The sequence below is a fragment of the Cnephaeus nilssonii genome (genome assembly GCF_951640355.1).
Source record: "Cnephaeus nilssonii genome assembly, chromosome: X".
Taxonomy (NCBI): Eukaryota; Metazoa; Chordata; class Mammalia; order Chiroptera; family Vespertilionidae; genus Cnephaeus; species Cnephaeus nilssonii.
The window spans coordinates 4,693,033-4,720,867 of record NC_137071.1 but is presented as its reverse complement, the minus strand read 5'-3'; the positions used below and the strand labels follow the sequence as shown (position 1 = coordinate 4,720,867).

The 27,835-nt window shown below is 39.6% G+C and overlaps 2 protein-coding genes across 6 annotated transcripts in view; both read left to right on the top strand.

Moving 5' to 3' along the window:
• The window catches only part of VEGFD (vascular endothelial growth factor D), a gene marked incomplete at its 5' end in the record, with an annotated part of 28,593 nt that extends 24,041 nt beyond the window's left edge, over window positions 1-4,552 (top strand). The window contains 2 exons of the mRNA XM_079764411.1: window positions 3,363-3,558; window positions 4,179-4,552. Of these exons, the coding sequence (XP_079620537.1) occupies window positions 3,363-3,558; window positions 4,179-4,305 (323 nt within the window). The 3' untranslated portion in view covers window positions 4,306-4,552. The remainder of the gene's footprint in view (window positions 1-3,362; window positions 3,559-4,178) is intronic.
• A 5,051-nt stretch (window positions 4,553-9,603) lies between these two features.
• Window positions 9,604-24,637, top strand: PIGA (phosphatidylinositol glycan anchor biosynthesis class A). Of its 5 annotated transcripts, none has more exons than XM_079765442.1 (6): window positions 9,604-9,692; window positions 11,844-11,923; window positions 17,382-17,514; window positions 18,270-18,402; window positions 18,570-18,776; window positions 22,602-24,637. In XM_079765442.1, the coding sequence occupies exons 2-6, from the start codon at window positions 11,905-11,907 to the stop codon at window positions 22,866-22,868; spliced, it is 759 nt and encodes a 252-aa protein (XP_079621568.1). In that variant the 5' UTR covers window positions 9,604-9,692; window positions 11,844-11,904; the 3' UTR covers window positions 22,869-24,637. The 5 variants fall into 5 exon arrangements, with proteins under 5 accessions (XP_079621568.1, XP_079621564.1, XP_079621567.1 ...); XM_079765438.1 differs by having other exon boundaries at window positions 11,844-12,619; XM_079765441.1 differs by lacking the exon at window positions 9,604-9,692 and adding an exon at window positions 11,103-11,399 and having other exon boundaries at window positions 11,844-12,619.
• Window positions 24,638-27,835: the final 3,198 nt, after the last annotated feature.

Sequence of the window (27,835 nt, the reverse complement as noted above, 5' to 3'; positions counted from 1 at the left end):
CCAAAAATCAACCCACACCTTCATGGTCAATTAATATTTGACAAAGGAGGCAAGAGTAAATGGAGTAAAAACAGTCTCTTCAATAAATGGTGTTGGGAAAATTGGACAGGTACATGCAAAAAAATGAAATTAGATCACCAACTTACACCATACACAGGAATAAACTCAAAATGGATAGAACACTTAAATGTAAGTGGTGAAGCCATAAAAATCCTAGAAAAAAACATAGGCAGTAAAATCACAGACATTTCTCGTAGCAATATTTTTGCCAAAATATCTCCTAAGGCAGAAGAAGCAAAGGAAAAAATAAATGAGACTACATCACACTAAAACGTTTCTGTACAGAAAAAGAAACTATCAACAAAATGAAAAGGAACTCCACTGTGTGGGAGAACATATTTGCCAATGATACACCTGAAAAGGGGTTAATTTCCAAAATATATAAAGAACTTATACAACTCAACACCAGGAAGACAAAAAATCCAATTAAAAATGAGCAAGGGACCTGAATAGACACATCTCCAATGAGGACATACAGACGGCCAATAGATATATGAAAAAATACTCAAAGTCACTAACCATCAGAGAGATGCAAATTAAAATGACAATGAGGTACCACCTCACACCTGTCAGAAAGTCTGCCATCAATAAATCAACAAACAAGAAATGCTGGTGAGGATTCGGAGAAAAAGGAACCCTCATACACTGCTGGTGGGAATGCAGACTAGTGAAGCCACTGTGGAAAACAGTGTGGAGTTTCCTCAAAAAACCTAAAAATAGAACTACCATTTGACCCAGCGATCTCACTTTTGACAATATATCCTAAGAATACCGAAACACCAATCAGAAAGAATATATGTACCCATATGTTCCTAGCAACGTTATTTACAATAGCCAAGATCTGGAAATAGCCCAAGTGCCCATCAGTAGATGAGTGGATTAAAAAACAGTGGTACATCTACACAGTGGAATACTACACTGCTGTAATAAGGATGGAACTCTTACCCTTTGAGATAGCATGGATGGACCTGGGTATTATTATGCTAAGTGAAATAAGCCAGTCAGAGAAAGACAAATACCATATATATTCATGAATGACTTCAGGATATCACCTTTAGCTAGTTGCTGTTTCATTCAGTTCTCCTACATCCAGTCTCTGTTACTTTTAACTTGTCTAGAGAGACTGAGGCCTGCCTCTGCCAACTATCTTGCTGAAGTTCAGCGAACACCTAAGTGGGCTGTGTTTCCCGAAACCATGGGTCTAAGAATGGAGTTAGTCTTGCCAGAAGTTTTCTGAATGAGTCTCTACTGCCACCTTGTGATCCATGCAAATCTGTAAGCGCTTCTTAACTAACTATCCTTTAACAAGCGATTCTCATCTTGCCCCAAAGTGACATTTGCTTCTCTGGCATATGGCTTACAAAGCTCAACTTTTTCCTCTTCAAAGATCATTAATTACTGAGCAGTTAAAACTATGAGATTGGATGACACAAGGTTGCCATTATTAATGGTCAGATAGTGGCAAGAACATATGGTGTAACCCAATGTTTTGGAATGTTGGATGAGATTTTTCAGTCTCCATACATCAGCTGGATTCAGGATCCTTTTATTACACCAAATAAACTCAACAAATATTTATCAAGTGCCTATTTTATGCCAGAACAATGAGACTTGGTACTTATAACCTTTAGGATTTTTTAAAAAATATATTTTATTTATTTCAGAGAGGAAGGGAGAGGGAGAGAGAAATAGAAACATCAATGATGAGAGAGAATCATTGATTGGCTGCCTCCTGCACGCTCCCCTACTGGGGATCGAGCCCGCAACCCAGGCATGTGTCCCCAGCTGGAATCGAACCTGGGGCCCTTTAGTCTGCAGGCTGACACTCCAGCCACTGAGCCAAACCAGCTAGGGTGGATTTTTTTAATTAATGGAGGAAACAGAGAAATAAACAGACAAATATAAGAAGTCTAAAAGAGGACAGGATGGAAATATGCACATAGCAAGGGCACTTGGCTAAACTTGGAGAATTTGAGAAAGATATTGGGGGAAAGAATTACGAGCCCAAAGGCATGAGTGTGAGATACTCTGGCATATCAGAAGAAAGTACTATAACTATAATTGGTATGGGTGGAACATAGGCAGAGAGAGAGAGAGAGAGAGAGAGAGAGAGAGAGAGAGAGAGAGAGAGAGAGAGAGAGAGAGAGAGAGATATGAGTATGGTTCATGTCAGTTCATAGAGTGTCTTGTATGTCCTGGTAGGAAAATTGGCTATTATTTTGAAAGAGAGGGTAACCTTTTAAGGTACTTAAATCACTAGTGATTAGATTTGCATTTGATAACCTTATGGAGAATGAATTGAAAGGGTAAAACTGTGTTGGCAAATGAGTGACAGCCATCTACACAAAAAATACAAGGTACTGGCTGAATTGAGGCAGTGGTAGTCGTGATGGAAAAGAATGAACAAATTCAGGGACGCAGAACTCAGAAAGAATGAACAAATTCAGGGAGGCCGAACTCAGAAGTGGGTGGACATGGTGATTAGGTTCAATATAGCAGATGAGTCAAGAGTAATGGCACCATTACTTAAATCAGGCAAACTGGAGAGAAGCAGATTTGGGTAAGAAAGCAAACATGTACTTGCTCTGAAGCCTTCAATAATGCTAAGGTGATATAGTCAAGTTCTTCCAAAGTTTCTCTTTCATTTTTTTTGCAATGAATTTCAACTTGATGATTAGACTTGGACATGGAGCAATTGCACACTTTCTAGAAGTGTCTGTCAGCTAAGTGTATAAGAAACTTCTCAGACCCTCCTCTCTCAGCTGAACATATCTCCCAGAAGATATCTGTGGAATCCAAGTTCATTATCCCTATTTCCTTTTTATATCAGTGTTGTGATCTGTGGTGAGGAACTACATCACTGTTTCTATCCACAATCTGAAAGGGCTGAAGTGTATTTCTACAGTGCCAATACTTCTGTTCCTCTCTCCTTTTAATCTTCACTTTAAAACTGGGGATGACTAGACTCATAATCCATACACATCCTATATTTTATTATTCATACTTGATTGTAAAAGTTTGCCTTTTTAACAAGTCACCAACCTAAAAATCTCTAAAAAATATTACCAAGAATATTCAGTTTATAACATTCTTATCACAAGCTGAAGAGAACACATGGATTCTGTATTTTCATTATGAAATTAGAGGTGAATCTCCTTCATTGTGGAAAGATTAGGGAGAAATCTACAGGAAAGGAAATTTCGTGAATTCAAGTGATTTGAGAACGATGTAAAGAATACACTTTGGGAATGATGTTATCCATGCTACAGCTATTCGACCAACACTTCTCTATTTCTGTGTAGACCCCTCTCACCTCCAGGAACTGACTCTCTGTGGGCCGCACATGAAGTTTGATGAAGATAGTTGCGAGTGCGTGTGTAAAACCACCTGTCCCGGAGATCTCATCCAGCACCCAGAAAACTGCAGTTGCATTGAGTGCAGAGAGAGTCTGGAGAGCTGCTGCCGGAAGCACAAGGTATTTCACCCAGATACCTGCAGGTGAATGGCTTTTTCACTTCCGCCTTAACTTGACTCATCGACATTTAATGTAAATGCCATTTTGATTTAGTGGGATTCCTTATTAAGCCATTTTTTTTTCAGTGCCCAAGCCCCTTTTTGATAGTAAAGCAGAGGTCTGGCAACTAAGAATAAGCAAGAGATTACAGAGTGATGATTAATTGAGAAATGAAGAGAATCCTGCTTGCTATTATTGGCTTATGGATCTTAAGCAAAAACTAGAATGATGAAATTTAAACAATTATTTGTGGGGGGTAATGGGGGGTAATGGGGGGTTTCAGATCAGTAGACTCTGGTTCAGTATCTCTCAATATATGAACATATATGTTTATTTGGTTGTTTTTTTCTTTGAGAAAGAGCATATCACTGGATTTATGTAGCAAGAAAATTATTGATGACTAGAACAGTTAAAGGTTACTGAGTGCACTTTAATGGATTTGGATTCCATGTGGGATAACTATTCAGGATTTTATGTTGACACTTTAAATACATATCTGGAAAATTTACTTTAAAAACTTAAATCAGAACAGAGCTATTTCGTTGAATTATAGTCCTGGATTCTGAATTCTCACGTTTATTTATTTATTTATTTTTTACAACAGCTGTGAGGATGGATGCCCCTTTCACACCAGAATGTGTACAAATGCTAAATCAGCCTGTGCAAAGCATTGCTGCTTTCCAAAGGAGAAAAGGCCCACCCATGAGCTCCACGGTCAAGAAAATCCTTGATTCAGCTTTGTTCCCAAGTTCCTCCTCCCACATTTTAAACAGCATGCCACTTTGCCAAGTTGCCGTCACTATTTTTCTTTTTTTTCCCAGGTGTTGGAAAAAATTCATTTCACATAGTACTAGGTGAATCCAAACCAACCTTCCATCAAACAGCAGCTGAGGATTCCCTGGTTCCTTGATAGATAGCTTCTCTGCACACCAAGGAGTAGAGAGAGAAGAGGGAGCCTGTGTAACCCTTTCTGTTTGTTTGGTGAATGAAAAAGGTTCGATCATCATGGAATGATAAGTGCTCTGTGACTGATTACTCACAGCAGATGAGGCAGTTTGAATAGTCTGAGTCCTTTGCTAATTGCAACTCTCGTGAATTATTCTGATTCTTCCTTATGCAGATTTGATTCATATGATCAGCACTGATTTTCTGATTACTGTCCAGCTTGTAGTTTTGAGTTTACCAAACTCTTGTCTGTTGTTTCATATTTAAGTGTATTTAAAGAAAATAAACACCATTATTCAAGCCATTGAATTTTGTGTGTTATTTAATTTGGTTCCACTCTAAATTTTGTGCTAATGAAAACAATGTTGTGAAGAGAGAAAAGAATTTAGAAGTGGGGCTTGTGGGGAGAGACATAAGCACAACAAAACTTGACACCAGTTTTGGAAAACCTAAGGAGTAGCTATCACAAGGTTTAAGATGCTAAACAATGTTAAATAAATGTGACCCCAAAAATCAGTTAGAAACCAATCTTTTCTTTGAGATTCAATTTAACTTGACTTGACCCTCATCCCAGGGCAAAGGAGAGCCCACGGACTCCCTGGACATCTTTGGATCTGCCCCCAAACCTACTCAAACCATGTTTTGGTTAGTGGCTCTATCTTCCTAATTGCCATTTAGGTGGAGCTATTATCAGGAATTCTGGTCTAGGACAAAACTATTTGCAATTTGGCTTTGCATTAAAACCCCTCCCTGTTGCCTCTTCAACCCCCAATAAACACCAAGAGATTTGCACTTGGATTCTGAGCCTGGATCTGATCTGGGGTGGGGCTGGTCCTCAGGGTGGAGGTGGGGTAATTGGCCTATTGCCTTATTAGAAATCACTGGTCATTGTACAGAAATACTTATCATACTAATAGTTTTGGTATGTGGGCTGATAATTCTCAATTACCAAGAGCTTAAAGCAAATACAATAAATGCCAGTGATGTATGATATCCCTAATTATCTAAGCTACAATGCCAGAGAGTTAGTAATATGACAGCTCTGATTATAAATCTGTGACTAAGGCAGTGTGGTGGGTGGTTGTTTAGAGATGGAAACAGATTGGAGAGCATAATGATCAAGTTGGATGATATTAAAATGCTGTCTGAGATACTTGATAAAGGAGATGACACAAATAATCCATTTTAAGGCTTTTAAGGGAAGCAATAGATTGGTGAAAATTGTAAGCTTAATGAATTTGGTCACTAAGAGTTAGACTTTGTCTAATTTACTCAAAATCCTCAGTGTGAGAACAATGTATTGCATATAGTAGATGCCTAATAAATAATTATTTAATAAATAATGAAGTGTTGCATTGATTTTGTGATCAGGGAATGGGAACTCATCTGCCACTGGAATGCCCAAGGTGAACTCCCATTCTCCAAGGCCTCTCTACATTTGGCTTTCCATCATTCAGTGTCTTGCGAGAGCTTCTTCACAGCATAGCCATTGGTTTTCAGTTGGAAAGGTTCCAATAGGACATGCCCCAGTACCGAAGCACTTAGAAAGTTTCTGCTGTGTTTCATTTACAGATATCCTATTGGCTAAGCAAGTTGAGTGGCCAAGCCCAGAGTCAGTGTGGGAGGGGCTTAGACAAGAGTGCGGATATTGGAAAGTGGTTCATTGATGGCCACCAATGTACATCTCCCACAAAGGCCACACGTGGAACTCTGTTAGCCGATTATTCTACAAGAGCTGAACCTTGGTCCATGTGTTCTTGCTTTCATATACAGAGTCCAGGACCTACATGGCTTTTGTCTGATTACCATTTTGCATTTTGGTTCTGTTTCTCATACATGGAAGTGTTTATGTTCTTTTTAAAATAATTGCTATAACATTTTAATCTTCTCACTTATATCTCTTATTTTTCCATTTAAAGCAGAACGATGAGTGAGGAATCTCAAAATATTAATTGAAAACGTCATCTTGGCCAGAAGTCTGGCTCAACATCAAGTCCATTTTCCTAAGATCCTCTACCAGTTTGTTCCAATCTTTACTGGATATGCCACATTTCTCCTGTCTGAACCCTTCCCTCACCCGTCCCCTGTATAATTATACAGCACTGTCCACTGAACAGTCAGCACCTGTCTCTGTACCTTGATCATGTTGTTCTTGGAATGGTCTTGCTCCCAAAAGATGCATAAGCATCTTTACTTCTACTAGCTAAATGCTGGTAGCTAGAAATACTCTTTCTCTCTGAACTCCCAGTGATTCTTTTTGTGTTTCTCCACTGGCACGTATCACTTACTACCTTTCATCACACTTACATATGCCTTAACTTTGTCTTGGTTCCTTGGTGGTAAAGATCATGCCAGGTTTTTCTTGCCTTGTGACTTAGACATAGATAGCAGGCTCTCACTACAACTGTGTCGCCTTCCCATTTCAACATTATCCAATGGAACTAATTTACATATGTATTTACAAAGAGCTGAATTTCAAGGGAAGGTGATCTCCATATTTATTTTACACTTTCTCCATTTATAGGTCATTTTATATTACAACTTCTGATTACCTTTATATTTTATGAAGTATAATCAGAATACACGGCATGTAAGTATTTTAGTCTACTTTTAGTGGTTTCTAAGAAAATTCTCTAAAGGCATACCTTGATACCATACATTCAGGAAGAACACTGTACTGTAATTAGAATTATCCCCAGATTTATAACTTAATTTTGCTGCTACAACCGTCTTTTCACTTTAGAAAACAGAGACCTTTGCTTAAAGTTTAACTGATTATAAATGGAGTCTTGTACCCACGTGAGATTGTGAACCATGTGCAGAATCATGATTTATTTGCCTTTTAATGCTCAGCACCTAGGTTAGAGATTGAAGCATGATGAATGTTCAATGTTTTCAGACTTTGTTGCACTCTATAGCCTTTGTTGGAACAGCCTGAAGTTTTCTCAACCCCCTCCGCACAGAGACTCAGCAACAGTGTATCTTTATGAATATCTATTTATAAAGGTCAGCTTATTCTACAGTATTTAAACACAAAGAACCTTTCAAGAAAAATGAATTTCTTTATACTACTGGTAAAAGTTATATAGAAAGATAAAAAAGGTTTTAAAACATAAGGACTATGTTTAATAATCCTTGTATTCCCCACAAAATCTTTTACAGAGTAAGCACTCAGTAAATGTTTGATGATAAAGATAAATATTTGTTCTGATTTGAAAAAACATCACAACTCTTTTGAAGAAGTATTGGCATTAAGATCTTAGCAGATTCATGGTACAATTTCTAAACTGTATTGTGATCAGAACTATGGCCGTAGCAAACCAGGGACTCAGTAAATGAGGCTTAACCCTCATTTATACTTTTCAGGATGTCTGCCCACACCCTTTGTCTTCACCTATTGCAAAAAATGAAAAGGAGACCAAAGCAATGTTGTATACCATCTGGTAATATTAGTGTTATTTGTGAAGCCAACTTCAAGTTATTAAGCTTGAATGAATATCCTTGAGTCTTCATCACCTTTATGCTCTGATGCTTCAATAATACAGAGCTGAGAATCCCTCCTACTTGTGCCTTACTTATTAAGTTTAACTCATTAATACACTTCAAATCCTACAGCGAAAAATGCTCTTTGAATTATATCACTGCACTGTCATTTTTATGAGGTATACTCTACAAAATATTTTCAAGACATTTTATTGGATATATAATATGTCAGGGACTGTGCTGGCATTGGATAAAGAAATTCATTAATACAACTAAAACTTAGTCCCCGTCTATTACCAGGAACAGACCCTGCCTCAGCTTACTATCTGGCTGGGAAGGCAGACATTTAACAAGCAAATACAAATTGTCAGTTTTTGGAAAGTCCATGTGAGTTTCCAAGAAGACACAAGTTTTCAAGAATCAGGTTGAGGAGGAAGAGGGACTGCAGCCAGACAAACAATTTGAATATCACCTGATAAATGCTGTATCAGCAAGTGGCCAAAGTACTATCAAAATACAAAAGAGGGAGGATTTACTTCTCTCTGAAGGTTTGGGGAGAGCATCAGAAAGGAGCTGACATTTTCAGGGATGAATAGGTTTTCTACTGGCGAGGTGTTAGTGATGGTTTCCAGGAAGGCATTCATTCTCAAAAGTATGCAGGGCAGGGCTGGGGAACTTCAAGTATGGACAGTGAAAGGTGGATCAGACCACTCCCACTGATTCATTAGCTTCTTGGCCAAGCAACACTATAGCCAGTTGAACCAGTTTAATTGGGAGTTGATATTTCAGCTCAGATTTTTTTTTTCTCCAGAGTATACAGTTGCAAGATAAAACACAAAATGTCCAGTTAAATTTGAATTTCAGATAAACGACGTATAATTTTTTTATAAAGTCCCCAATACTTATATAAAAATATTTATCTGAAATTCGAATTTTAAAAAAATCTGATTTGACTTATTTGTATATTTTCATTTGCTACATCAGGAAACCCTACCAGAGTGGTAAGAACCAGAATGGTTCTGCTGTGGCAGATAAGTCAGAAACAGAATGACACCATGACCCCGCCTTTCTATAGCCTCCCCACCGGAATCTTTCCAATCCAAAGCCAGAGAGAACAGGCTTCAAGAAAAGAAACGCTGTAACTAGGCAACCAAGGTTCGAACCCACCTGACCACTCTACCTTGCGCAAGATCCAGCTTTAGAACTGCGGTGCATTCTGGGAATTAGTTTTCTCTAAGTTCGGGCTTGCCTTCAAAGGCCACCAGACTACAACTCCCAGCAGCGCTAACGGGTCGCTGCGAGGCACGCTGGGAATTCTGGCGCTGCACCATGCGGAGGGGCCCTGGAGGACTGCTTGTGTAACAAGACACCACGGCCGATTTTTATAGATGCGCGACATTAGGTATTCATCTGAAAGGTTAAACCAGCGATTACTGCTTTCAATACGGAGACAGCAATTCTTCCGTAACTTTGTGGAGACATGCGCATGCGCGCTGAAGTTGCAGCCCAAGCGGAGGAGTGGGGTCTGAGCGCCGATCCCGCACGTGATTCCGGCGCCTCTTTGTCATTGGCTGCTTCGGGGGCGCGGTGCTCGGGCGCGGACGCCCGGGATTGGTGTTTGGGAGCAGAGGGGTGGGGCTCCAGCTGCTGCCGCGGGAGGTCCGGACACTGGCGGCCATAGGACTCGCCGGTAAGTGCGCGTCTGACCTCCTCCTGCCGGCACTGTCCGCCGCTTCCGGGTGGGACAGGACTGCCCCCGTGGGAGCTTGGCTGGCCGTGGAGGGGCGGGGCCGGCCGGGCTTGTGGCTCGGGAGTCCGGGGCGAGGGTCTCTGTATTCCAGTAGGGCTGAGGACTCGCCCGGGCAGACTTAGTGGAGCCGGGTCTTCCCTTCCTTGACACTGGCGCTCCCCAGTGTCCTCTCAGTGAAGAAAGCCGGGGCAGTACCCGGGGGTGGGTGGAAGCCCCGTCCTCTTGACCCCAAGCCCCCGCTGGGTCTCCCTAAGGCTCCTTGGGCACCTCTGCTGCTAATGACTGGCCAGGGACCCCCTCGGCCAGGGTAGAGACCTGATGGCTATCTCGCCTTCGCCACTTAAGTGGCTAGATGGGGACCCTGGACCAATCGCTCAACTTACCGGGCTTTTCATTTCTGGAGTAAGAGGTGTTCGCTAGATCTCCTAGCCTCTCCTTAGCTTTAAAAGCTAAGATTTTTGTGAATGTACCGGCTGTTGAGCTTTTACACCATAAAGCTGTTAGGTGGAACCGGATGGAAGTAGGCAGACTCCCCACAGAACATCAGAGGTTGATGAACTGATATCTTTTGGTTCATTACTCACTGTATTCGTTATCATTACTCTCTTTAAATGGACTGGAGTTTGAAATCCGGATTTAGGTGACAAACCACAATTAAAATGTTGGTGAAGCCACTTCAAAGTACAAACTTGAAGAATCTCAGTATTTGATAATGCTGAATCATAATTAGTAAATTCCCGTCAACAAACACGGAGTATTTCTGAGACTATACAAAGTGTCCCCCCAAAAAATGTATTCATACTTTAAGAGCTGATAGCTCAATTTTGAAAATGAAATGCATTTTAATAAACAGTGCCTTTATAGTTATTCAAAGTGTGTGTATACATTTTTGGGACGCCTTATATTTAAAATATAGATTCATTTGTTGGCGAGAATAGATAAGACTTTACACCTGCAGTTAATTTGCATTTTATGAGCGTTCAGGTGAAATTGGAAAGTTAGACGGTTAAGATGGCTTCCCATTGTATAGTTGAGTTTCTGAGAGCATGGAAATCTCATTTGTGAAGTTGAGGGAGAGTTTCAATAGGTTTTCAATACTCTGGCTTTAAAAGTCTAAAAATCTGTATTAGTACTGAGTATTTGAGTGGGTATTTTGCACTGATACGAATCTAGGATTCCCCTGAGATAAACATGGTCCCAGATTCAGCCAATCTCTAGTCTTTTTTTTTAAATATATTTTTATCGATTTCAGAGAGGAGGGCGAGGAAGAGAGAGAGAGAAACATCCATGATGAGAGAGAATCATGGATCAGCTGCCTCCTGCACACTCCACACTGGGGATCAAGCCTGCAACCCGGGCATGTGCCCTGACCGGGAATCGAGCCCTGACCGGGAATCGAACCGTGACCCCCTGGTTCATAGGTTGTTGCTCAACCACTGAGCCACGCCGGCCGGGCTCTAGTTCAGTCTTTATCTTCAGACTCCAAATGGAAGGGAGGGACACTCGTGGCAGAAAGGCCCATGTAACTGAAAGAAAGTTGAACACGAAGGGAGTAGTTTGATGATCACCATCCCTGAGTACAGAAGAAAAGCAGCTACCCGTGGCACTTGAGAAAAACTGCTCTCAAAAAGACAGCTCCAGCTCCAGGTACATTTTAGTGTGAACCACACAAAGGTCAAACCAGCAGAACTTGATGAGATTCATTGAATCAGTGGCTAAGTTCTCGAGTGGGGTTGGCACCTGATTTCTGTAAAGAACCCTAATATGTAATTATTGGGATGAACTGGTTTGTTAGCATGGCAGATTGTTATATGGGATGGTGTAATCAATGCTTTTTTTGAAATTATGTGTAGCAGTCTTTTTAAAGCAAAATTAAGATAGAAAGGCATTGCGGGATGTAGTTTAGTTGTATGGCACGTAGCAAATGCTCAGCTGGTAAATCCCAAATGAGTCAATTCATGATGTGCTTTGTTTTATTTCTAGGGGAAAAGCTAGCAAATTTACGTGAATATTAAAGCCATATTTATATCTGGATTTGGGATGTAGGATGTAGTTCTCTGAGCTGAGATCCTGTTTTCCTCTCTTTTTCAGGTACTAAATTACATATCTTAACTGGGTTGCTGTACAGGACTAATGCCTAAACTGTCTCAGCATGGCCTTTCGAGGAGGAGGTGGGCACGGCCATGGTCCCTCAGCTGCGCTCTACCCTGTTATCCCTGGAAATCTTTTCACGTGTAGAACTCATACTCATAACATATGCATGGTGTCGGACTTTTTCTACCCGAATATGGGAGGCGTGGAAAGCCACATTTACCAGCTCTCTCAGTGCCTGATTGAAAGAGGACACAAAGTCATAATTGTCACCCATGCTTACGGAAATCGAAAAGGCATCCGTTACCTCACTAAAGGCCTCAAAGTCTATTACTTGCCTCTGAAAGTTATGTACAACCAATCTACAGCCACAACCCTCTTTCACAGTCTGCCTTTGCTCAGGTACATATTTGTTCGAGAGAGAGTCACCATAATCCACTCACATAGTTCCTTTTCTGCCATGGCCCATGACGCCCTCTTCCACGCCAAGACCATGGGGCTCCGTACAGTCTTCACGGACCATTCCCTTTTTGGATTTGCTGATGTCAGCTCGGTGCTCACAAACAAGCTGCTAACTGTATCTCTTTGTGACACAAACCACATAATTTGTGTCTCTTACACTAGTAAGGAAAACACTGTGCTAAGAGCAGCACTGAATCCTGAAATAGTGTCCGTCATTCCTAATGCTGTAGATCCTACTGACTTCACTCCAGACCCATTTAGAAGGCATGATAGCATAACTATTGTTATTGTCAGCAGACTTGTTTACAGAAAAGGTAATGAAATGAAACAATAGCTGCAGTCACACTGCACAGACTTTTTTTCTTATAGAAAGCTGTTGAATACTTGTTTATAATGGTGGTTTGGCTTTTTATTTTGTTTTCTGGTTTTATGACTACTGCATTAAATATAGCAAAGAAAGGTTGAATATTGTTTTATATATTCAGAAAATTTTGGAACAGTGGTGAATGCTGCCTCCCCCCCCCCCCTTCCACCTTTGGTATTTTAATAGTTACTTAAAAATAAGACCAACCTGATGCTGTTTAACAGATCAGGATCAGGTCTTTAATAATTTTATTTTTTAAAATATGTTTTTATTGATTTCAGCGAGAGGAAGGGAGAGGGATAGAGAGGTGGAAACATCAATGATGAGAGGGAATCATGGAACGGCTGCCTCCTGCACGCACCCTACTAGGGATCGAGTCCACAGCTCCTGCATGTACCCTGACCAGGAATCGAACCATGACCTCTTGGTTCATAGGTTGACGCTCAACCACTGAGCCACACTGGCTGTACCTGGATCAGGTTTTTTTGAAAGTTAAAACAGCCCTGGGCATGCAGTAAGAAGTACAGGGCCAGGGCCACCTCCAATTTCTAATTGCAAAAGTAATGTCTTTTCTTCGCAGATATTTTGAAAGCTAAGAAAAGCACAAAAGTGAAAACTAAAATCAACCGTTACTGTACTATTCAGGAATGACTATAGTGAATATTTTAATTTATAGCTTTCCTGTCTTTTTTTATGCATATATTCAAAAATCATTGAGCTTGTTCTGCCATGACTGTTTTGTATTTCATTTAATCATAGATAAGACGTTAGTGACATGTTGTCAGGTAAGTGATGAAGGAAAGGACTAGTGCTGTCCCACTGTGTGACTGAGGACAAGCTACAAAACATCTCTGAGTCGCAGTGTTTTCATTTGTGGAATTTGGGTAACAGAGGGAATCCTGGGAGAAGTCATTGATGGTTCCTATGAAGCACTTAGCCCAGTTTGTACTTGATGAGTGTTCGCTGTTATCAAGAAGGACTTTTTTAGTGCCTCTGCAGCACTTCATGTCCCTGAAATAGAATTTGTAGAGCCTCATTTACTGTCTGAAACAGTCTGGTTAATCCAAACATAAATGGTTTTCTGGACGCTCTTTGAAAACCTATCCAGTAATCAGAATTAAAGTAGGAAATCATTAACAAGATACTATATAACCTCCCCTTAAATATGTGAGTTCAACTCCAAATATTATTAATGTGCACTGAAATACCAATAGTTTGATGTAGGCCTTCAGGCTTAAGAGTACAGGCTCACTGATTTTAGCTGCATCATTTTTCCTGCACAGTTATGCTCAAAAAGCATCATTTACAATTGCCAGTTTGGCTTCTTTTAAATGGGGTGAGAACCTAAAGCCATATGAAGTAACGTGCTTCCAGATGTTCATTTGTTTTTGATTTTATATAATGGTTTAGGATACCCCCTAATATGACACGAGCTTTTTCCTGTGACTTTATTCTTCAGACTGTTCAGCTTAGTTTCATAGAAACTCATTTTGTCAGTTTCAGTGCTTTTAATTAAATTACCAAACATAGTAACAAGTGCAACTGGCATCAAACAGATCTGGGGACAACATCGCTGATTCTTGGTAAGTGTTAAGGTTAGTGGTGGGATCAGAAGTGTACAAATGTACTAGGGCCGTTGTCATAGAGAACCGTGGTTGGTCGGGCTCTTAAGCAGAGGTTGGTGAGAAAACTTATTGAACTGCGTTTTCTGGGTTAAAAGCAATGAGATGTTGTCATCCTCTCACCAAGAAGATGTAGTTGACCAGCATTCTGGATTCTGATATTGCTGATGTGTTTGTTGTAACTTAGAAAATGTGTTTACAATGTTTTCTAATCAAATAGTATATCTTTGTGGGATAGCTAGCTAAGGAAGTATGATGCATGCATGGTTGAGGATCAGAGCAAAATTAACTATACAATGATTAAACCTGTTGCATGTACTTCACTAGTTATGGTATTTTAACCAGCTGAGATAACTACCAACAGGGTGAGGTTATAGCCTTTCCTGTTCTCAATTCAATAACTTAAATACTTATCGAACCCTTTCCATATGCTAGACATCATGCAAAGATTAACATTCTGTAGCCCAGAAGTGAGCAGTTCTATTAATGGTCCATTAATGATTAACAAATTAGTTTCCTTAGGTGTTCGTTTGGACCAGATAGGAAAGGTCCACTGGAATGTATGAAGTAAAGAACAGGAGAAATCAAAATTCTTATCACCCAGCTTTCCTGGCTGGCTTCTTCCCTCTTATCTTTTTGCTCAGTGAGGGTTCACAGTGCTGCTGCGAATGTGCAGGCACAACCCACTTCCGCTGACAGTGGTAATGACAGCTTATGTTTATGTTCTGCAGTTGATAGAGCCTGTGCATGGTGCACTGCTTCACTTGACCCTCCCAGCAGCTGTAGGGTATCTGTTAATGTGCATGTAACAGACAGTCTCAGAGAGGGTAAGTAATTCGCTCAGGTTACACAGTAAGTAACAGATGACAAACATGAGTTCAGCTCATCCTGGGTTAAGGTCCCTTTCCTCCACCCTGGCCCAGCCACCATTATCTCAAGTATAGTTTCAGAAGATTCTTTAAAATACTGTTAGATTGATCTTTAAGACAGTTCGAATCAGGAATTTTCCTTGTCCATTTTGAGTAACTGGAGATTGAAAGTCCTTTTGTATGTTCCACTGTGTTAAACTCTTCTTAGAGGCACCAGAACATTTTTTATTGTGGGGAAAAACCTTTTATTCTTAGAATAATATTATAGATAATTAACAATATTAATCAGTTCCATTTCTTATAAGGCAGTTGTCAGGAATAAATGACATAGTATATTTAAAGTATATTGCCTGACATAGTACTCAGTAAATGTTAGCTATTATCAGTAATTATGATTATTACTCTATATGTGTTTGTTTTTACTTAAAGAATGGGTTTTTAACATTTGTATTAGAAGGGAGAGTGGGGAAAGAAAGAAATAACATGAAAGAATTATAGGAGGCTAAATGTTAAAAGTCATTAAGCCACTTTCTTGTTCATCTAGAAATCCAATTGATAAATTTGGTAATAGACTTGAAACAAAGATAGCTCAGATTTTAATGAGAAGCCTTCATAATTCAGAAAAACCACATGTGAATTTATGTTTGCTAGTGCAATCATTTTGAAAATACTAGCAGAGTGTACTTAAATCCTATTTTGAATTACTTCATAAAAATGACCTATTTATAGGGTGTCTCAAAAAGTATATACACACACTTTGAATAATTATAAGGGCAGTGTTTATTAAAATACATTTTCAAAATTGAGCGATGTATCATCTGTTAAAGTGTGTATACATTTTTTTTGGGGGGATACCCTGTATATCTCCCACCATCTTTTTTATAATTGACCTGCTTATATTTGGGGAGATTGATAGTGCAATTCTGATAGTGCAATTGATAGTGTGTATGTGTGTGTATATATGCATTTCTTTAATAAGCTACCTGGGTGGTTTTGCATTTTTTACTTTGTGTACAATTCGTAATTGTTAATGAGTTAACTTCTCAAATAGGGTCAACATTGCTGTCACTTTGGATAGCCACTTTCAGACTAGTAGGGCATGATTTATTTTATTGCTTCACATACCTGAGGTTGTATTTAAATATTATAAGAAAAACTAGAGGCCTGATGCACAAAGATTCGTGCAAGAATGGGCCTTCCTTCCCCTGGCTGCCGGCACCACCTTTGCTCCGGCCCGGAGCCGCCTTTCCGCCTTTGCTCGGGTTCCGAGCCGCCTTTCCGCCTTCCCACGCTGCCCAGAGGCCCGAGCAGCTAGGGCGGTGCGGGACGCCTGTGTATGCAAATTAACCCACCATCTTTGTTGGGTTAATTTGCATACCCACTCCTGATTGGCCGGTGAGTGTTGTGAAGGTACGGTCAATTTGCATCTTTCTCTTTTATTAGTGTAGATGTTTCATTAGGAAAAAAAAAAGAACAAAGATGCACACTTCTGTTCTCTGGAATGTAATGACCTGGCTGATGGCTCCTGCCACCTTCACTTACCCTCCTTTGGGGAAGTGGGCTATAGTGGGCTTGGATGGACGATTCTTTTAAATTTTGCTAATACCATAGTATTTACTGCAGAATCCTCCGTATAAATTGCGTTCTGCACAAAGTGAAGACAGCAGTTATACTTTGTTGCTTATCACTTTCCTGTGTCAGGAAGTGGAATCATAGGTAGTAGAACTTCATAGAGGAAAGAGACCTTGGACTTTACGTACACAGGCCTCTTAATATTCTGTATCACGAAACTTTCCCATCATCAAAGACCTTGCTTGTTAAAAGGCTGGCACAAGGTCTAGATCTCCAGTCAGCTGTCCTGCTCTGCAGAAAACTTGAACTCAAACGTTAGCTACCTCAAATACCTTTTCTATGAGCAATGTATAGACACAAGTGAACATTATATTGAAATGAAAACAGAAGAGTACACGTATTGATGTAGGGAAGGTAACAATGGATGCCAGTGTGTGTATCTTTAAGAATTGCAACTCTTGGGGGACTTCTGGCAGTTTGTGAATGATTCTACCCTCCCAGGAAAGGTTTAAGAGATTCATTTCTCTACATAAGGAGGGCATAGCTAATACTTTTCAAAGTGGGTGGATTCGCAGTAGTTCTGATGATTTTTTTAAAAAAAGTTTAAATATTAACATCTCCAACATTTAACTTTATTTTCTATTTCCAGGCACTGATTTGCTTAGTGGTATAATACCTGAACTCTGTCAGAAATACCAAGATTTAAATTTCATAATTGGAGGAGAGGGACCAAAGAGAATAATTTTGGAAGAAGTACGGGAAAGATACCAGCTACATGACAGGTATTGATGGCTTCCATATTGTCTTGGGTGTGAAAGTATCAGTGACCTAAATTGGGTTTTGGCTACATGCCTGCATTAAGTGGGCTGCTTTTCCTACATGTATTTGATGTAAAATGTAGTACAAGGCCTATTTTTTTTAAAAAATACATATATAAAATGGGAAACCCTAATTAAAGAATTCACATTTTTTGTTGTTGTTGTTGTTATCCCAGTATTACTTGACTTTACGGGGCGGTGATTGGAAGCATTCTGGAAGGCACAAAGAGATGTTCAAGCTGTATTTAAGAGATAAATATTTTAAAAAAATAAATACATAGCATGGCCCAAATCATGTCATTTCCTCTGTACATATAGATGTGAACATTTCTCTTCCTCAGTAACTTGGATACCAGCGAGGGGTGTGCCTGTGAAAAATCAGTTTAAAGGGGATGTTCTCCTGTTTAGAAATGACACTAACATTTACTCATTAAAGTGTATTAATATTTCCATGAAATGCAAACTCACTTTGGAAACGATGAAATTTGATGTGTGATGAAAGTGAGAACTATGTTAGCTGTTTGCGTTTTAACCAACCTACTTAATAAGACTTTGTTTTAGATCAGAGTTTGGCAATATTAATTTTTTGTGGTGGACAGCATTAGGACCAGTACAAGTCTGAGTATAATATGAATAGCACTCTTGGCTTATAAATTACATTCCTTTCGTCCATAGCATAATTTTCACTGTCCTCTTTCTTCTCTCATTTCAAAAATCAGAGTGCGTCTCTTGGGAGCCTTAGAACACAAGGATGTTAGAAATGTCTTAGTTCAAGGACATATTTTTCTTAATACTTCCCTTACTGAAGCATTCTGCATGGCCATTGTGGAAGCAGCCAGTTGTGGTTTACAGGTAAAAAGCTTTGAGGGCTTACATTATTGGGATTTCTGTGCATGTATGTTGAAAACTAATCAGACACATTCTGTAGTAACTTTTTAAGTTGGTTTTGCTTATTTTCTTGAGATGTGAATTGTGCTGGACAATGTTTTTTTTTCTTCTTTTCTCTTTTTCTTTTTAAGGTTGTAAGTACCAGGGTTGGTGGAATTCCCGAAGTACTTCCAGAAAATCTTATTATTTTATGTGAGCCTTCTGTAAAATCCTTGTGTGAGGGACTGGAAAAAGCTATTTCCCAACTGAAGTCCGGAGTATTGCCAGATCCAGAAAAAATCCATAACATAGTAAAGACTTTCTACACCTGGAGGAATGTTGCGGAGAGAACGGAAAAAGTATGTCACTTGCCCAGCAAAGGGTATTTGATGATTGTGTCTGAATTCCTGAGGTTTCATGTACGCGTTGGCTTTTTCTCGTACAGGTTTACCATTTTTGTTCTATTGCTTACGTTCATGAAGTCTCTCCCAAATGAAAAGAAGTGAACTGTGTACTTTTGGTATATTTACATTTCTTGTCAAGTCATTGCATTTGACATCTGAAAGTAGTAGTAATGCCATCTATACTTAATTTTCTGGAAGTCACAGCTGTTAGAGGCAGAAGTAATATTAAAATCTACTATAAGATGTTTTCTTGAGGCTGTTTAGAATACTAAAGTATTCTAAATATATGGTTTTACTTAGTCTGGTTGCAGCAACTCTATAACTTGCAAATATTTAATTCAGGCTTTTCCTAAAACACTTGTGTTGCTTTTGCTAACTACTGTGATTTTCTACAGGAAAAGGATTTTTTCAGCTTTGGGCTGATTGAGAACATAATAAGTTAGAATTCAAAATGCACGTGACAAATGTCAGGAGTATGATCACACAGAAAAAGCAGTAATAGAGAATTTCCAGAAGGATAGGTGCATGACATAGATTAATACCCTCAGGTGGGAGAGTGTGATTGTGGGAAATGCTTCCTGGTTTCAAGTTAGGGACTTAACTTATTCCACTTGGTTTTGTCCTTTGTTTACTCTCATTACTTTGTCTGCTTCATGCCTCTTATTACCACGTAATACACTGGAGGAAACACTCTGCTTCTTAGAATATAGAAATTGTGAACCAGGAGCTCAGTCAGTTGGGAGCATGGAGGAGATAGTAGTTTAGATGGGTGCTTTATGCTCTCACTGTACTCAGAATAGAGAGCAAGATGGAGCAGCCGAGTGGGCAGAATAGCTCTTTACTGTAAGCCTCTCTTATCTGGTTTAATTTATAAATTCCCGTGCATAAGATGAACTCATATTTGAATATAAGTGCAGGAAAACTATTTTATCTCTAAAAATTATCATATACATTTTCCATTGAAATGTGAGATATTTGAGTTAACAGTTTTTAAAAATATATATATATTTTTATTGATTGAGGAGAGGAGAGGGAGATAGAAACAGCAATGATGAGAGAGAATCATCAGTTGGCTGCCTCCTGCACACCCTCTACTGGGGATCGAGCCGGAAACCTGAGCATGTGCCCCGACCTGGAATCAAATCTTGACCTCCTGGTTCATGGGTCGACACTCAACCACTGAGCCATGCCAGCCGGGCTGAGTTGACGGTTTTGACTGAAATGTCTCTGAGACACTCTCACCTTGTAGGAGTTTTGCAATATCTCGACCCATCTGAAATAACAGCCTTTTTCTTTTGGAGGTTGGAGTGTAGCACTGATTACCTGCCAGGAATACATGTCAGAATCACCTAGAAAGCCTTTTCAGGAGCTGTTCATTCCAACCTTCTGCCACCCTGCCTCCCTCCACCCCAGCCACTCCCTTGATTCTAATATGACCCTTTAGGAGCAGAGGTGGAATTTGGGGATGGTTGGCAGGGATATTTGGTTAGACAGTTTTTTGGTTTTTTTTCAGTGAGACTCTACTTTGCTTGGTAACCATGGCTTTGTATGTTGTGACTTCACTTTCTTGATCACATCATGTAAACCTCGGAAGTCTGAGCTGTAGATACTAAGTTCTGGGCAAAGATCTCTGGTGACAATATGTCAGCATATATTAAAGGAGCTAATTAGTATTATTTTTAACCACATATTTTCTTTTAGTTTTGCTAAAAGTAATAGTGAAACATCTGTATTTTCTGTGTTTTATACTCTACTAGAGGTGCGGTGCACGAAATTCGTGCATGGGGGGGGCGGCGGGGGGCTGGTGTCCCTCAGCCCAGCCTGCACCCTCTCCAGTCTGGGATCCCTCTCACAGTCCAGGACTGCTGGCTACCAACCACTCACCAGCCTGCCTGCCTGATTGCCCCTAACTGCTTGTGCCTGCCAGCCTGATCACCTCCAACCACTCCCCTGTCAGCCTGATCGACGCCTAACTGGTCCCCTGCTGGCCCGATTGCCTCTAACTGCCCTCCCCTGCCGGCCTGGTCACCTCTAACTGCCCTCCCCTGCTGACCTGGTCACCCTAACTGCCCTCCCCTGCTGGCCCGGTCACCCCTAACTGCCCTCCTTTGCCAGCCTGGTTCCCCCAACTGCCCACCCTTGCAGGTCTGGTCCCCCCTAACTGCCCTCCCCTGCAAGCCTGGGTCTCCCCCAACTGTCCTCCCCTGCAGGCCTGATCGCCTACAACTGCCCTCCCCTGCTGGCCATCTTGTGGCAGCCATCTTGTGTGTTGGAGTGATGGTCAATTTGCATATTACTTTCATTAGATAGGATGATGATTTATAGTATACATTCAGAAAACAGTCCTTGTCTGAAATGCATTAACCTATTATTCTCTTCATAGTGGTAAATTACTTTGTAGCTTAAGATCATAAATTAATTGACCTAGAAATAAAGGTGAACACACAGGTCAGTTTTTAGTTGCTCTTTTAATTCTACCCGTCCCACACAGGACATTTTGATCCCTTTCAACTCCTCCTTCTTAGTTTAACTGCTTTTTAGAAAATTGAACAATTTTGATTCACCATTCTCAGTATAATTCGCAACATAATTCTGATTCAAAAGTATTCTAAATATCCTTGGGGTAGAAGAGCTAGATGAAACATCCCGTATCTTTCAAAGGCCATTGGCCTACAGAACTTGTACTGCACATCATAATTTTCTTGAGTTCAAAAGGAGATTCTTTACAAATCTCATTGATACATGAGAAGGAGCACAACTAATGCTCAAATATGATTAAAATTAATGCTGGCTCATTTGATGTGTTCAAATAAGTATGTTTAAAGATCTTTGTGTGTTTTTTAAAAATATTTCCAAGTTTAGTGCTTAATGACTTAAAAAGCAAGCCACCTACTATCAATTCTCAGCAATAAACTTTGTTTTCTTTGCCAGTGTTTGACCTATACCAAGGGGAGGAGCGGGGGCGGAAATCTGGCCCACGGGCCGTATAAAGCCTGAGAAATCATTTGGTTTGGCTCTGCCAAGGCAACTGCAGGTGGGACTCGAAATTCAGTAAATCTAGGAGCTTTTTTCATAGCAACATAAATTTATATTAAGTGAGTTATATTAAGCAAATGGTGTTAAAAATATCCAAATGCCTCTTGACAGAAAAAAAGGTTCCCCACCCCTGACCTATACCATCTACTAAGATTTCCCCCATCTCTTTTCCCCTTCTTTTATTTGGAATCCATGAAATGTTTCTGTATATTCTCACCATCTGTGCTCAGCAGCAGGCCTCATGTAGCTGTTGAAAGAAGAGCCACTCTGTACCCAGAAAGAAGCACACTAGATTGTCACTCTCTGATTGTGGTTGGTGTCTACCAGATAGTGGAAAGAGCTTCTCAGCCAAGCCAAGGATTAGAAGGCCAGCCCTGCTTCAGGGAGTCACTGCTGAATTAAATATGGCCTCCACAGAGGTGACCTGAAGAGCAGTTCCAACCTCTCAGGACTTCAGAATTCTCATAGTTGGGTTAAAATTGATGGTGATCCCCTGGGAGACAGGAGCTGTGGCATATCTGTCTTTGTATCACATGGCATCTAGTCCGGTGTTTTGTCCAGAATAAGCACTCCATGAGTGTCGAATTAAAAGGCAATAAATTACTGTAATGAATATCATGAACCACATCATTTGTATAACAACAGCAGCGAAATGTAAGCGACTTCTGTTTATTTCTATAAAAACATTCCTGGTCATTGTTTATTTTAGATCACAGTGCTCATTCTCGGCCTCTCTTCCACCAGGTGTACAATCGTGTGGCAGGAGAAACTGTGTTACCAATGGACAGACGACTGGACAGACTCATGTCTCACTGCGGCCCAGTAACAGGCTGCATTTTTGCTTTGTTGGCCGTATTCAACTTTCTCTTCCTCATTTTCCTGAGATGGATGACTCCAGATTCTCTCATTGATGTGGCAATCGATGCCACAGGGCCAAAGGGTGCCTGGACTAAACAATATCCTTATAGTAGAAAACGGGGCAGGAATAATGAAATGTCCAAAACCAGGTAGAAGAAAGCCTGGATTGGAAGATTTTAAATATTTGTAACAGTGCTATTAAGCCTATTGAAAAGAACCTTGCTTTTTCCCTTTTTTAAAGTTAATTTAGTAAGTTGTACTACCTCTATATCATTCAATGTTTTACTTTGAGGAAAGGTAACTTATGCAATTCCTGAGTGTAGAAACTCCTTGCACTTACTTAAAATTTAAGAGAGAACTTACTTAAGTCACTCAGGTATGATATTTTTCAGATTTCTGAAATCCTTCTAGCAGAAATGTTTTCACATATTTTGGGAGCTTTGGGTGCTGAAGGGCCAAATGTTTTCTGGGCATTTTTTTCTTTTGGCCAATTTAAATGTCCTGCCATTAATTAAATATTCACCCGATGTTTACAAGTTTCCTTTAGGGAAGTACAACAACACTATGAACTATTTTAAATCATGTCCATGCAACTTCATTAGATACGTAAGTCATGTTCTTAACCTTGTTATTGGGAACACTCAGTAAGTGTTACATATTATCAGCAGGTTTCTTGAATAAGAAGGTCTGCCAGTTACTAGCCTGCTTTAAGCGCCTACTATGTGTAGAACATTGAACTAGACACTTTTTGCCCTGAACGACCAGGGTGCTTTCCCTGTTTACCACTCAAATGGCTCACTTCATTGTAGTCACTTGACATGAAATGGTAAACCATCCAACATGCCAAAAACGCTCATGCTTTTAATGCCACGAAACAGTTGCCGATACGCTCTGAGTATCTTGATCCTGCTGTGTGCATTCTTCTAGGTAGAGCCTTCATTTTCAGTTGCGTTTATGAAAATGCTGTTTGCTTTTTAATTACTAGGGACCGATACCACTGTTGAGAGTGCAGAGACAAACCCTCTACATCCTTCAGTGCATAATTTAGTTCTCTGTAAATGCCTTCACGTTTTCCGAGCAGAATGTATGAGATGTGCCATCTCAAACTCAGCTGCTACCCTGTACCTTTGGGAGAAGTCACTTCCCTTCACTTGTGGCCTAGCTGATACCTGATAAGTATTGTCAGTGTGCAAAAAAGTCTTTACCCCAGAATGTTTTTTTCCTGGTGAATTGAGTCTGAAAATTTAAGGGATACAAGTCTCTTTGTGGATGGATGCGTTGTTAACTGTAATTGTTGCCCAGAGCCATGGGTTTTTAAAACCCCAAATTATCCACATGGTGTGTCTTACTGAACTCCTTCGAATAAGTTTTTGTGATAAAGGACTGAAATGGAAAGAAAGAGGCCCGTGTGGGTAAACTACATAGATTCTGGCAGTATTATGATTGTGTACAGGATTTTTTAAAAATGACAATATTTACACAACTTTTTAAAAAGTATCTTAACATGCCTATGAACTAGTTGCCACTGATATAAAGAAGTATATTCATGTTTCATACTAAAACACAAATGCAGGAGTGCAATTTTTAAATCTAGAAGTTAGGAGTTCTTTAATTAAGGAAAAATGGACTGACCCAAACCATTAAATCTTATTGGGTTTTTATGCACAGAAACTGACTTATATAAATATGGAATAAACAGTGCCAATCTTCACCATAAAGTGAGAAACTATAGCAAATTATAACTATAACTATCATTTGATTTTATTCAGCAATTTTCAAAGGCATACTTTTTTTCTTTTATTTTTGTTTCTTGGCATATTATTTTCAAAATCATTGTCATTTATTTCAGATGGACATAGGCATTGAAGTCCTTGAATGTAAAATATATAATTTGCAAATTAAAATTATTTTTCTTTTTTTTTTAACAAATGGAAGTAAATTTGCTTATTCTACTAAATCATTTTCAGGCTTCCCAGATACTTTCATTGAAACTGTCAGTGTTGCACTGGTCAATATGTGGAAACATATTGTTCTACCCTCTACTCACATTTATTTGAAAGTGAATTTGCAGTAATGAGGATTTTATGAAAAATGTATTTCTTATGATGTTACAAAAAGTAGCACATGTAAAACTGATTTACGAAAACATGCTACATGTCCTAGAAAAATAAAGACCAAAATAACATTTTCACAATTTTCTGAGTTTGTCTTTTTTATGACCAGAATTTTATTTACTAGTTTATCAGCGTTCCCCTCCCCCTTTCCCTTCTGTGCTTTCTGTTAAGAAAATGCTTTTTTGAACTTATTGGTGTGACATTGGTTAAGAAAATTATATAGGCTTCAGGTGTACAATTCTATAACATGTCATCTTTTCAGTGCAATTTGATGTGTTGCTGTGTCTCTTAGTAAAAAAAGGAAATACCCTTTCGATGACGAATTACTCTGTCATCTCTTTTTCCTAGAATACATTCTCTCTTTTACTCATGGGTTAGCAAGCTCAATTGTGCCTTTGTTTTCTGATCCAAACAAATCCTTGTTTTGCACTGTGCTAGAGTTACCACATGAGACAAATGAATACATCTGTTAACTGTTGTGTATGTGAGCTACAGTTATACTTTGCCTGGTATGCTATTTTGAGAGAAATTTGAATTGTGATTTTATTTACAGAAATGTAGCTTCTCCAACCCCTTTTGTTGGAAGGCACTGGAAAGCAGTCACCTACATTGGTACATTCTGATTTCTCTTATTTCGAAACTTATTTTTGGCCAAATCAGGGTATGAATCTGTTTTTACTTTTGTGAAATATTTTTTCAAAAATATATTTTTATTGATTTTGGAGAGGAAGAGAGAGTGGGGGGGGTGAGAATGAGAGAGAGAGAGACAATGATAAGAGAGAATCCTTGATCAGCTGCCTCTTGAACGCCCCACACTGGGGATTGAGCTCGCAACCCGGGCATGTGCCCTGACCAGGAATCTAACCATGACTTCCTGATATGCTCAGCCACTGAGCCACACTGGCCGGGCTGGTGAAATATTTTTAAAGCCCTCTGCATTTCCAAAAGAATTGGCTAGATGTGGTTATATTATATCATCCTGTGGCTGGATTTTTAAAATAGGATATTCTGAAAGTTAAAGTTCGATGCAGAATTTGATTTGTAGTCATCAGTACTTTCGGGAGTTCATTTTTCTTGTTCATTTATGTTTGACTATGGCTCAGTGGTTAACTGGATGTGGGAGCTGAAAAGGGGTGGCGATTTTGTCCCTGTGGGACATCCAGCAGTGAGTGTCTGGACACATTTCTGGTTGTTACAACTGGATGGGAGTGGGGCACTGGCAGCGAGTGTGTAGAGGTCAGGGATGCTGCTAGATATCCTCCAATGCTTTCGGATGGCGCCCAACAACAAAGAATGATCTGGCCCAAAATGTCAATAGTGCTGAGGCTGAGAAACTCTGGTGCTGTAGATGATTTCATCTCCTGTAAAAGATCCTGGGAATTGACTCCTTCAGTAGTCCTTTACACCCATCTCAAATGTAAAAGTGGTCTCTCAGAAATAGTATAGATATTATTTGAAGCTTTAAAAAGTTGAGCTTCTCAGGACTAACTTTTCTGGTATGTAAAACAAACTACAGCCATGTTTTAAATGAAACTCAAGGCCAAAACAAGATTGAATGATGTTATAGAATACAATCTATATCACTGGATTGACATGAGTAAATACCTTCCATAGAGCATAGTTGAAGAAAGAGACATGAAAAGAGCTAAAATACTTACGTTCATCCATGTATTTTCGTACACTGGCACTCTACCAGGTAATTAATGTAAGCTTGGTAAAATCAACCCTATATGTTAATATCTGTTCTTGAGAATAGAAACAATGCAAGGTCTTTATGTAATTTTTAAATCTTTATTGTTGAAAGTTATACAGATGTCCTCCTTTTTTCCCCATTGATTCCGTCTAGCCTGCCCCCCACCCCTCCGTCACCCCAGGCCTTCACCACCCTATTGTCTGTGTCCATGGGTTATGCACAGATGCATATAAGTTCTTTGGTTGATCTCTTCCCACCCACCCACCCTCACCTTCCCTCTGAGATTCGACAGTCTGTTCCATGGTTCTATGTCTGGATCTATTTTGTTCTTTAGATTCCACATCTGAGTTAAATCACATGATACTTGTCTTTCTCTGACTGGTTTATTTTGCTTAGCATAATACTCTTCAGGTCCCTCCATGCTGTATCAGAGGGTACGAATCCTTACTTTGACAATGAAGTGATGTACTCTGTATTTTAACTCAAGACTGTATTCTCATGCACCAGCCTTTTAACAAAGAATAGGGAAATAGTTCTTATATAGGTAGCCATTCTAATTTGAGTGCTAGGAGAAACTCCCATATTTTTGCATAAAGCATTTATTACATGAGATTTATTTTATCTGCTCTTATAATTTTATTTTGGCTTATCTTTTCTAATTGGCTGCAGAAATTGAGAAAATCTAATACAGCCAAGAATGAAAGAGGAGACCTAGATTCTCCTCACCTAACTTTCCTAGGTGGTGAAAATTAAAAAGAAATCAAGCTGATGCATGTTGAACCGTTAGGCTTACAACTGACCAACTAGGGAAGATTCATAGAATCTTTGGGTACTTTACCCAGAACCCAGGGATCTTCATTATCCATTTCATTATAATTCTACCATGATCAAGGATAGCTTGCATTTTCCAGAGAGAGGTACCACCTTTATGAACACTTGAAATGGGGAATTATCTTATTGGGGATCCTTGTCCTGGATGAAATGATTACAGTAAGTGGTCTAATGCTTCCAGTATGACACTTCCACTTGGAGAGCCATCCGAGGTGGGCCCGTTATAAATACTGCCTTAGGTAACTGGTCATAGTTTAGAATTGGACTTTATCTCCCATGAACCCCAGAATGAAGAAAAAATGAAGTGTTCCAGGAGCTAGTACTTCCCACCAAGAACATAGGATATATTTGTACTTCTTTGTATGAACTTAAAAAACTTGCCTTGTTCCCCATGGGATCTGAGAAGTTTGTTTTCTTTCCAATCCTGCCTTCCAACATAATATAGCAAAGATTGGGATTTAGGAATAAAAATGGTTTGGGTG

Coding starts and splice junctions, on each gene's coding strand:
- PIGA (XM_079765438.1), top strand. CDS start 11,905: ATGGCCTTTCGAGGAGGAGGTGGGCACGGCCATGGTCCCTCAGCTGCG. Junction 12,620..17,381: donor CAGACTTGTTTACAGAAAAG/GTAATGAAATGA, acceptor TTCTATTTCCAG/GCACTGATTTGCTTAGTGGT. Junction 18,403..18,569: donor CAGCCAGTTGTGGTTTACAG/GTAAAAAGCTTT, acceptor TTTCTTTTTAAG/GTTGTAAGTACCAGGGTTGG.